The sequence below is a fragment of the Fukomys damarensis genome, unplaced genomic scaffold (genome assembly GCF_012274545.1).
Source record: "Fukomys damarensis isolate Sample0158 unplaced genomic scaffold, DMR_v1.0_HiC HiC_scaffold_5, whole genome shotgun sequence".
Taxonomy (NCBI): Eukaryota; Metazoa; Chordata; class Mammalia; order Rodentia; family Bathyergidae; genus Fukomys; species Fukomys damarensis.
Window position 1 is genome coordinate 31880989 of NW_022900917.1, and position 12418 is coordinate 31893406.

Genomic DNA, 12418 nt, shown 5'->3' on the forward strand with positions numbered 1-12418 from the left:
CTTATCCTAAAAGAGCCTTTCTAAGGACAGTTAAAATGGAACTTTGGGAGCTGTAGCAGTTGGGGCTCACAGCAGAGCACAGCATCGGGCAGCAGCTCACGCTTTTACCCTGAGTCTGTCTTGTTCAGGTGACTGGAATTTAGAAGGGGCCCTGAAAAGCATTAACCAGTGTGTACAAGTCAAACATGACACCTGGCCAAGTCTGTGTGCTTGGACACAGAAGACTTCTTTTTACAAGATGAATGGAAAAATGAGCACAAGGGATACATTTAGGAAATACACCATTGATAAAAAGCAATATATGCAAAAATGCAAATGGATTCTAAGGTGGTTTTCGTAATCCATGAGATTCAGAGACTATGGAAAGAAGTAGGGGCCTGGGCTCCCTCCCTCTACAGGCTGGTATTTGGGGGCATGCCAATGCCTTCAGAGCAGGGTAGAAGCCCATTAAGACTGGGCTTCTGTTCCCCTGGCTACAGGGTCTACTTTTATGTTCATGAAAAGCTATGAGAGACCATCACCCTTTCTTAGTCCATGAGCTCCAGGACAGACTGTAGGAGGATGGGGCATTTTCAGTGGGTGTTGGCTGTGGGGAATCAGGGAGGAAGCATATCAAAGCCCAGAGGAAGCATATCTTGCCTGGGATGCTGTGCAGTGTACACACCGTGCCAGTATAAAAACTGCACCGAGGTTCTCTTAAATCTCACCCTGTGCTTGTACACCAGGGGCCGAGCCTGCGTCGTCCCACCGGAAGGATCTCCCCCCCACCCTGTGTATCTATTAGTAGCACTTGGCTGCGAGGAGCCATGCAGCCCGCTGGCCTTTGGACAGGAAATGCAGATGGGAATAGAACAGATGTTCATTCTCGGTCCTGCTCTCTGGGGTTTTTGATATAGCGGGTCAGAGGGCCGGCCGGGCCAGACCTGTTGTGGTACAGCAGTCCCTCCCAGACACCTCTGCAGGGAGCTCAGGGAATGGGACTGCTGGGAGAGGCTGCTGATCTTGGAGAACAGAGAGGCCCGTGGAGGGTCAGGGAGGGCCTATGTGGGCTTCTTTGGGGGAAAACAGGTTTGTCCTGAGCCAGGGATCTGTAGTTGCTACTGGATGTGACCATGAACTCTAGGGTGCCGTGGCCTCTCCCTGCCAGCCCCAAAGACCGGTGCCAGACACGCACCACGTCCCTAAGAGTGAACAGGCTGATCATGTTGCTAAGGTAATGGACAGTTATTTTGTTCTACTCAAAACTTGCTGTGGGAAAGTGCGATTTTCCTTGACTCGGGGAGAACTTTCAGAGCACCTTGGACGACACTGCTGGTGATACTGAGAGCTGGACCCTCTAACATAGACCTTGCTTTCGTGTGATAAGTACTCTTGGTACCTGTTACCTGTCCAGTGCCGCTCACCGAGTCCTCACCTCACATCCAGCGGGTATTTTTTTCATCATCCCCATTTTTGTACTGAAGGAACGAGGCACAGCAGCTGCGGGTGGGCTGGACTCATTGCCCCCACAGGTAGGAGGGGTCCGTCAGCTCTGAGCCTGTGACTCATGGTCTCAGTCCCTAGTGACAGCATCCTCAGCTTGGTTCATTCAGCCGGCAGCTGGCGTTTCCCAGGTGCCCACTCTAACGGACACAGAGGTGTGGAGGAACACAGATCAGCACCAGCCGTGGCCCTGGAGCCTCAGTGAGATGCCAGAGAGGTCCAAAGAGAATACATAAATACGGTGCGTAGTTAATTTAAGTGATGAAAACACTTCTAGGGGAGCACAGTAACTCCTCTCCCTCACACACAGCCTGCACCTTCTCTTCGTGTGGCCACTGGTGCCCTCGGCAGCCCATCAGTGCCCATCTGGATCCCCGTGGCATCACCTCCCCTGGAGCCATCGGTTCATGCGCATGCCCTCCAGTCCTGTTTGCCTTCCAGACCACATTCACAGAGGTCCTTTCAGAAAACACTTCACGTTCCCCAGAGCCACCCATAATAAAGGCTGAGGCCGCTGCCTGGCAGTGAAGCCCTGCGTGTCTCTGCCACCGCTCTTTTCCCTGTGCTGTAGCCACTGCCTCTCGGCCCTGAGTGGAGAGTACCAGGCTGATCCGCCTGAGGCCTCCTTTCCTTCCCGCGGGTTCTGGTGTGCTCTCGCCCTCCCGTTAGTCCCATGAGCATCCGCTGAAATGCCACCTCCTCAGAAGCCTTGCTCGGGACAATGCACAATGCCTGTCCCAGTCACCCCGTGGTGTGGTGATCTGGGATGTCACCCAGAGCCCTCAGAGCCAGAGTTGGGGAAGGTGATTGGATGGTGGACACCTTGTACTTTCAGAGGATGCGTCCACGAATGAGTTCCGTAGCTGAGTGTGCATTGGGAGGGGCCCGGTTGGAGGTGGGTCACTGTGGCTGTGGCCAGGAAGGGTGTGTCCCCTCCCCATGCCTCCCTTCTCCCTCCACTTCCTGGCTGCCATGACGTGAGCAGCTCTCCTCCACTGTGCCCTCGGCCACGCCAGTTCTGCCGTGGCGCCAGCTGACCACAGACTATAACCATGAGTCAGAATAAACCTCTCTCCTTTAAGTGGCAGGTGTCAGGAATTCTGTCCCAGTGAAGAGAAAGTGAATAAGATGCTTCACTTAAAAGCACTTCTAGGCTGTTTAATGCTTCTTTCTGGGATTTCTGAACTCATGATACATAAAATGTCTCTGAATGTTTGGCTTTCTTGTCTGCCTCTCCCACTAGGCTGTAAGTTCCATCACGGCAGAGTCTATGCTTTATTCACTGGGATATCAAGCATCCCTAAAGTAGTCTGAAAATAATAGGCTTTCAGCAAATTGCTGTCAGACGATTGAATGAAGGGATGCATTGACTGGTTGATTATGTTAAGAGATTGTCTTAAGTCTGTTTTCTGTTACTACAACCAAATAACTGCTCCAGGTAATTTTTAAATAGGAGTTTATTTGGCTCCTGGCTCTGGTGGCTGGGAAGCTGAGGGCATGGCACTGGCATCTGCTCACATCTGGTGAGGGTCTTGTGGGGGACACAGCATTTGAGACACAGAAAGCCCACTTAGTTCTCCCTTCCTCTTCCACAGAAAGCCACTGATGCCATCGTGGGGCCACACCCACATGCCCTCATGGAACCCTAATAGTCTCCCACAGGCCGCATTTCCACGTAATCATTAACATGAGAATCTGGGGGCTAACTTTCTGGTTTTGTCTTGTGGCGGTGGTGGTGGTAGTGTTGTTGTTTTGTAGTGCTGGAGATTAAACCATGGCCCTCACACTGAGCTGTATCTCCAGACCTTTCCCATTTTTTAATTTTAAGACAGGGTTTCGCTAAATTGCCTAGACTGAACTGGAACTTGCAGTCCTCCTTCCTCAGCCTCAGGAGTGCAGGCATTAAAGGCAGGCACACCGCGCCAGCATGCACAGGATGACGGGAGAGCAGATGGGTTTAGCATGTCTGTTTTTCCTTCTGCACTAGACGTGTTGGGGACTCTGACTACAGCGATGGGGAAGAGGACTTCTACTACACTGAGATCAAGCTGCACACAGACTCGGTGGCGGAAGGACTGAGCGGCCTGGCTCCGGTGTCGCCCTCTCAGCCCCTGGCTTCGCCTCCAACTTTCCCCATCCCCGAATCAAGCCGGACAGAAACTCCTTCTGCCAAAAGTGAGACTAAGCTCATGACACCATTGAGCCGTTCGGCTCCCACCACCCTCTACCTCGTGCACACGGACCATGCTTACCAGGTGACTGGCAGGGAAGGGGAGAGCAGCTCCAGCCTGGCTGGAAGCAGAGGTTGAATTGCCTGGGGGTGAAAGATAATTTAGTGGGAAAACAGCACCATGGACTAAGCCCCAGTAGCTAGGTTGGCTTCTTTCTTTCTCTTTATAAACCCAAGATCTCATACCAATGAGCCCTGTGGACTATTCTCAGGTTCCCCGATGCTGGCTGTAGATCTGAATCCTTAGAGATTGTTAGGATTAAAATCCTTCATATTATAAAGCCGTCAGGACGGTGCTTGGCACATTATATGTATAACATTAAGAATAAAATAAATGAAAAGATGAGCCGTGGAAAGCTTTGGCACAGTGAAAGAACCCCCTGCACCCCAAATCTGGGGCTACCTACCCTGCCTTGTAAATGGGTGGCTGACCCCCTCGGACAAGAGCTATGGTTTTCAGTGTCCCCCACTCAACAGTGTCCCTGGATCTTGTGAGAAATGGAAATTCTTAGGGTCCCGCCTCATACCTGCTGGCTCAGGGCAAGGAGTAGAGCCAGCAGGCTGTGCGGCCCCGGCCCCTCCAGCAGATCCGGCTTCCCACCCAAGTCTGATCGATGTTAGAGATGAACCCTGCCGAGGTGGGACATGGCTAAAGCTGTAATACCCTGTAATTCTCAACTATCTTATGCAGCTTTTTTAAAATCTCCTTTACATACTTGAATTGTCTTCTTCCATCCCTGTTTTACAAAACTTTTTAATGTAACCAAGTAATAGCCAACCAAATTGAAACACCAAATTGTTTTTTAATCATTCTCTGATTAGTAATCTCTGGTTTGGGGTCTATCCTTTCTTCTTTAGCATTAAAAACTACCATGAATATCTCCCTCCCTATAACTTTTTTTTTTCTTTAAATCCTCAGAAGAGAAATTATTATTACATTTGGAACATGAGTGAACAGTTGATGGATCTTGCTATGTATTTCCAAAATACTTTCCACTGGTACCATTTACAAAATTACTGTCACCAGCCAATAAATTTGTAAGAGAAAAACTAAACCTATAAAGGAAGAATTCAGCCTCCCATTTAGCTGACTTGAACTCAAGAACAATTGGATACTCATTGAACAATTAATGATTAAATTGCTTAATGTAATAAATTTCATTCTTGACCTTTACTGTGTTAGTCAAAAAGAATTCATTCATCTATCATTTCTTACTAGTATTACTCCTAGGTCAAAAATCATGGTCTTGAACAAAGTCAAACCATCTTGCTCATCTATATAATGAAGACTTGGGACACACACTATGTGATCTAGAAGGCTCTTGCCAAAACTTATATCCATAGAATTATGACTTTTTTCTACATTTTATAAATAGCATAGAAAGTACTGAACACATATCAAGAAAAGAAACTCACTCATAGTCCCAGTAACCAGAGAGCCCCTTGGTCAATATTTGTTGTATGTCCTTTAATACTTTGTTTTATGTGTCTATGAATATACATTTTAAAAAAGAAATCTATCACAGCACTGCATTACTCTGCCCCCCCCACTTAATCTATCATGAGCATTTCCCCATACTGGTGAATCTTTTCAACAACATTTTAATGGTTCCTTGGGTATATCATGTGAGATGCTTTGCCTTTTCTCTATTACTGGACATTATGTTCTTTTCAGGCTTTAATATCTAGTACCTGGTTCTGCAGTGAACATCCTGGAATCCTTTTCCTGAGAGTGAATTCTTACAAGTAGAATAGCTAATTCACAGAATGTTAAGAATTTTGATACATGCTGCTAAATTACACTCCCAAAATGTTGCACCAATGTTCACACCCATCATTTTCTAGTTTATTCACCATGTATATATTTCGCAATTTGATAGTGAAGAATAGTGTATAGGTTTCTTAAAATCATAAATTTTTTCTCAGAAACTACCAGTCAAAAGCCACCTCTTACTTAGATAGATTGCTTGGGTACATGCAAAGTCTGTTTCTAGCTACTCCCTTTGACCCTGTTTAATCTCCACCTATTAGCTAATTAGTCTAAGTAAGTCATACAGCTGAGACCATTCCTGAGGTTGTACTTTGGTAGTGACAGCTTATGGCTCTGAGGACAAATGTTCCTTCATAACAGCCTTCTCTGCTTTCCACTTCACAGGCTACACCCCCTGTGACCATTCCAGGGTCAGCCAAGTTCACCCCCAACGGCAGCAGCTTCAGCATTTCTTGGCAGTCTCCCCCAATCACTTTCACAGGCGTTCCAGTAAGTAGAAAGACAAGCCAGAATGTAGGCAATGCGAAACATAAATTTATAGATAAAACTGTAGAAACATGCAAGTCAGAATGCCAGAAGTACTGTATTCCTTAAGCAGTATTTGTAAACTCATTGGCAAAGTATCTCATGGGTCAGGCAGGCCCGGGTGGAAAGATGTTTTGACAGACGTTTTAGAAAACTGGAGAAAGTGTCAATTGTTGATAAGTAAGTTGTTGAGAATAGATTTTTGTGCTGGTAATGTGTCTATGTGTTGTTTCCAAAAGACATTTAGAATAGTTGAACTCATGCCTTATATGGAAAGGGGGCTATTTGTCATTATAAATAACTTTATAAAGTTGTTATTTTGTCTTTGAAGATTGAAAGATAATTTGCACAATCCATGCTGATGGATGATTTGAAAATAAGCAATTGCTAAAACATGCAACCAGACTTAAAGAGTCCATAAGAATTAACTTGATATATTAAATGATTTCTGTCTGATAAATCACCATGAATTAACTTGATTCCTAACCACTCATTTAAAAATGTACTGGGGCTTTATATAGTTTATCTCAGAATACCCAGAGTCCCTCACCCCGAGAATGCTCGCAGTGCTGTGTGACTCCTGATAAGCTTCAGAAAGTAGCTTCCGACAGCAGATGTCAACTCTGTTTTCTCTTTCCCACCCCTCCCTACAACAACCCACAAAAGCTTCTTATTGTTAACCACTGGTGACTCCCAGAGGTTCCTGGCAAAGTCTAAAGCCTCCTATAGAGCTGCTAAAAATGAAAGTGGCTGAATGAATTATGCTGTGCTCTGCTGATGAATATTTATTAAATTCCATAGAGGAACAGCCAACAATAAAAGCATCCTGCTGGTAGCAATTTGGAAATGGTGGCTTCCAGAAAATACTCCTAGAATGTGATTTTTAAACAATACCACGGATCTAGAATACACACTCCTCATTTAATGACCAAGTTCAGGCCTGCAGCTAGGTCATTAAATCAATTGGTCGCTAAATGAGTAATTGTAAACAGTGTGTACATTACCATAGTCAGAACAAAGAAATGGTTAAAGGAAACTCCAACTTGATAACCCTTACATGCAGTACTGTAATGTAAAACAGAACATAAAACGATAGTACTATATTATACAGGACAATCGGCAAACACTGCAGTACTATATAAGTAAGGTATACTGTACAAAAAAAAATATTGAGGCTCTATAAACAAAATGTACAGAACTGAACAAACAAACAAAAAAATGGGTCCTTAACTCTGATTGGCAGGTTGTAAGTCTGAACAGCACACCTCAGTTGTAAGGCCGAACCACCTTTAAGCAGAGAGGTCGTTAAATGAAGAATGTCTCGGTTAGACATCATATTATCATAATACTTCAATGAAAATGATTCATTTTTCTTAATGCGTGCTGTCTAACAACTTTAAAATAACATACAGCAGCCACCAGTAAATCATGTCAGAAAAAGGCAGGGATGAAAATCAGAAAATCCAGGATATCTTATAATTCAGCAGTGATACGGAAAGTGCTCATCAACAATGATTGCAAAACAGATGCAATCAAAGCAAATCAGTAAAGTATCTATCTGTACTTCCTCACGTGCCCTCCCCTTCCGTGAACTCTTCAAGGTTACACTGACCACACACTTGTCTGCTGCTGGAAGCTGTGTTCTGAATGTGCACTTTTGGCTCACTGATGAAGGTGTTTCTGCAGGTCATTGCCAGGGACCAAGGACACTAAAATATTACTAATTAGATATCATGGAGTCATGAATCTGCTGGATCTGAAAAATCACTGGAAATGCCAAATGTCCTTGACAGTGAAACTGGTGTTAATGGAACCACTGGTCTGCCTGCTTCTGCAGTACTTTGGAGGATGGAAAAACATATAAAGTATATAATAAGGAAGTTTATTAACCAGGAGTATAAGACAAAGGTTAAGCACCAAACAATTACAGAGCCAGGGTAACGTAATTAATTGTTCAAGTGATTTCTGTGGATCAGAATATAAAGTCCTTAAGAAAATATATGAGATGTTTCCACACATCAGAAAGTTTCAAAGGTCACATCACTTCTGAAGAGTTTGCCTAAACCTGAGAATTCATTTCACTCCCGGTGAATCACTTTTGTTATCACCTGGGGAACTGTTGAAAGCAAATAGCCCTTAGAAGTGAGCACAGTAAGAACCGTACACTGACAGATTTTTCTGGCCCTTTGGCACAGCTGTTCTGCCTGTATCATATGCGATCAACAGGTCTCATCAGACCATGCCCCAGTCACTCCCTTCTGCAGCAAAACAGACAAACCATATATTTTTTAGACATGGAGGCAAAACAGGCAACCTTATATGAGCCTCAGTGTCCAAACTGTGTCAGGTAGCTTATTTTTCTTAACATCAAACATTATAGAAAAGCTACATATTTTAAATACATATTTTTTTCAGCTTTAATTGAGTTTATTGGTACATTTTAGGGATACAATACAGTTACATTCATTGTTGGGATCTTGTACCTCTACATGACAAGTCTTGGTTCTCATTTTCCCCTTCTCCCTGCCCTCCCTTCACCCTTTCCTCCCCTCCCCATCTACAAACACTTTATTTCCATCTTTTCATTTTCTCACATTTTTTTCTTTTCCCTTTTTACCCTTCCCCTACCCATCCCACCTTCCCTACACCTTTAGCTCCTTTCTTCCCATTTCTCAATGTCAGTAATCTTATTAGGATCTTCTGTATTATTGCAGATTATTCACACCAGAGAAGCTATTCGGTATTTACACATGTGTGACTTATTTATTTCACTTAGGAGTATATCCTCAATCCATTTTCCTATGAATGAATCCATTTTCTCATTCTTTATGGCTGAGTAATATTCCAGTTTACAGAAAAACCACATCTTCTTTATCCAGTCTCCAACTGATGGGCAAATGGGCTGTTTCCAAGTTTTAGCTATTACAAACTGTGCCACTATAAACATGGGTGTGCATACTTCTCTGTGATATGATTCTTTTAGTTCTTTTGGAAAGATACACAGCAGAGGGATGGCTGGGTCAAATGGAACCTCCAGTCCAAGCTCTTTGAGGTATCTGCATATTGATTACCATAGTGTTGCACCAGTCTGCACTCCCACCAACAATGGAGAAGGGTTCCTTTCTCCCCACAACCCAGCCAACATTTGTTATTGTGTGATTTCTTGATAGCAGCCATTCTTTGTGGGGTGAGGTGGAATCTCAGTGTTGTTTTCATCTGCATCTCTCGAATGACCAGTGATGTGGAACATTTTTTCATATATTTACTTTCTGCTTTTACTTCTTTGTCTGAGAAATGTCTGTTCATTTCAGATGCCCATTTTTAAATTGGGTCTTTATATTTGGGGGGGCTGTTTTGAGTTCTTTATATATTCCAGATAATAGTCCTTTGTCTGAGGAGCAGCTGGTAAAAATTTTTTTCCACATTGTAGGTTGTCTCTTAGTTCTGCTGATTGTTTCTTTTGTAGTACAGAAGCTTTTTAATAAGATGAGATCCCAGTTGTTGATTCTTTCTGCTAGTTCCCCTGCTACTGAGGATTTGTTCATAAAGTCTTTTCCTATACCAGTGTCTTCAAGAGTTCTGCCCAATTTATCTTCCAGCAAGTTTAGTGTTTCTGTTTTAATATTTAGATCTTTAATCCACTTGGATTTTAATTTAGTGCATGGTGAAAGATAAGGGTCCAGTTTTAATCTGTGGCAGGTTGAGATCCAGGTTTTCCAACACCATTTATTAAAGAGACTATCTTTCCTCCAGTGGGGATGGTCAGCTCCTTTCTCAAAGATGACATAGCTGAGTACATCTGGATTTGTTTTTGTGTCTTCCATTCTGTTCCACTGATCCTCAGGCCTCTTTCTTTGACAGTACCATGTTGTTTTTATCACAGTGGCTTTGTAGTATAGTTTCAAATTGGGAATTGGTATACCCGCTGCCATGTGTCTGTTGCCTAGGATGGCTTTTGCTATTCTAGGTCTCTTATGGTTCCAAATGAATTTTTGGATTTTTTTCTAGTTCTGTGAAATATAGTGTTGGAATTTCAATTGGCATTGCATTGAATCTATATAGCAGTTGTGGTAGTATGGCCATTTTCACTATGTTGATTCTTCCTACCCAGGAGCAGGGGATATCTTTCCATTTTTTTATATCCTCTTTAATTTCTTTTTTCAGACTGCTATAATTTTCAGTGTAGAGATCTTTTGCTTCTTTTGTTAGATTGACTCCTAGATACTTCATTTTTTTGGATGCTATTGTAAAAGGAATTTTTTCCCTTATTTCTCTCTCAGTGAGTCTGTTATTTGTGTATAAGGTGGCTATTGATTTTTGGGTGTTCATCTTGTATCCAGATACTCTACTGAATCTGTCAATTAAGTCTAGAAGTCTTTTGGTAGAGTTTTTTGGGTCTTCAATGTAGAGTATCATATCATCAGCAAATAATGATAGTTTAACTTCTTCCTTTCCTATCTTTATTGCTTTAATTTCTTTCTCTTGTCTAATTGCTGTGGCTAATGTTTCCAGAACTATATCAAAGAGGAGTGGTGATAGTGGGCATCCTTGTCTTGTTCCTGATTTTAACATGAAGGTTTTCAGTTTTTGGCCATTTAATATGATGTTGGCTGTTGGTTTTTCATAGATAGCCTTTATTAAGTTGAGGTATAGACCATCTATTCCAATTTTTTGCAGGGTTTTTATCATGAATGGGTGTTGAATTTTATCAAATGCTTTTTCTGCATCTATTGAGAGGATCATATGGTTTTTGTCCTTGACTTTGTTAATATAGCGTATTACATTTATTGACTTTCATATGTTGAACCACCCTTGCATCTCTGGAATAACTCCAACTTGGTCAGGATGTATGAACTTTTTGATAATCCTCTGTATTCTGTTTGCTAGTATCTTATTAAGGATTTTTGCATCTATATTCATTAAGGAGATTGGTCTGCAGTTCTCTTTTTTAGTTGCATCCTGGTTTGGGAATCAAAGTGTACTTGCTTCCAGGAATGAATTTGGAAGTATAGCTTCCTTTTCAATTTCATTGAAAAGTTTGAAGAGTAATGGTAGTAGTTCTTCTCTAAATGTCTTGTAAAATTCAACAGTGAATCCATCAGGGCCTGGGCTTTTCTTTGTTGGTAAATTTTTAATTACATTTTCAATTTCACTGACTGTAATTGGGGTGTTTAAAATGTTTTTATCTTCTTTGTTCAACTTTGGTAATTCATAAGTATCTAAAAATCTGTCCATTTCTTCTGTGTTTTCCATTTTATTGGAGTATAGGTTCTCAAAGTAGGTATTAATGATCTTCTGTATTTCTTTTGGATCTGTTGTGACTTTGCCTTTTTCATTCCTGATTGCATGGATCTGAGCCTTTTCTTTCCCTTTTTTGATAAGATTAGCTAAGGATTTGTCAATTTTATTTATTCTTTCAAAAAACCAGCTCTTTGTTTCATTTATTTTTTGTATCATTTTCTTAGTTTCCATTGCATTGATTTCTGCTTGGATCTTTATAATTTCCTCTCTTGTTCTAGCTTTGGGTTTTTCTTGTTCTTGTTTTTCTAGGCATCTAAGTTTCATCATTAGGTTGTTTATTTGAGCCCACTCTGTTTTCCTAGTGTGGGCCTTCAATGTTATGAATTTTTCACGTAGAACTGCTTTCATTGTGTCCCATAGATTCCTGTATGTTGTATTTGCATTTGCATTTATTTGTGAAAACTGTCTAATTTCTTTAATTTCCTCTGTAATCCATTGATTGTTCAGGAGAGTGTTGTTCAGTTTCCATGTGCTTGTGAAGTTGCTACAGTTTCTTGTGCTATTGATCTCCAGCTTGATTGAACTATGATCTGATAATGTACAGGGGATGACTTCAATTCTTTTGCATTTATTCATACCTGTTCTGTGAGCCAATATGTGGTCTATCTTGGAGAATGATCCATGTGCAGCCAAAAAGAATGTATATTCTGATTTTGTGGGGTGGAATACTCTGTTAACATCTATTAAGTCCATGTGTTCCAAAGCTTGGTTCCGTTCTATTATTTCATTGTTGATTTTCTGCCTAGATGATCTGTCAATTTGTGATAGTGGGGTATTTAAATCCCCCACTAAAATTGTATTAGTGCTTATTTGGTTTTTCATATTACTTAATATTTGTTTTATATAGTTGGGGGCATTTATATTTGCTGCATATATGTTTATGATTGTCAACTCTTCCTCTTGGATTGTTCCCTTTACAAGGATGTAGTGTCCTTCTTTGTCTCTCTTAATAAGTTTTGGTTTGAAATTTACTTTGTCTGAGAATAAGATTGCTACCCCTGCTTTTTTCTGGGCTCCTGATTCATGGAGAAATTTTTTCAATCGTTTCACTTTCATTCTATGGACTTCCTTTTGCATGAGGTGTGTTTCTTGTATACAACATATTGTTG

At 41.8% G+C, this 12418-nt stretch overlaps 1 protein-coding gene across 2 annotated transcripts in view; it reads left to right on the top strand.

Moving 5' to 3' along the window:
* Znf704 (zinc finger protein 704) overlaps positions 1-12418 on the top strand; it is a 145032-nt gene that overhangs the window by 114144 nt on the left and 18470 nt on the right. For both annotated transcript variants that reach the window (XM_010636244.3, XM_033760434.1), the window contains 2 exons: positions 3470-3737; positions 5868-5972. In XM_010636244.3, coding sequence (XP_010634546.1) covers positions 3470-3737; positions 5868-5972 — 373 coding nt within the window. The remainder of the gene's footprint in view (positions 1-3469; positions 3738-5867; positions 5973-12418) is intronic.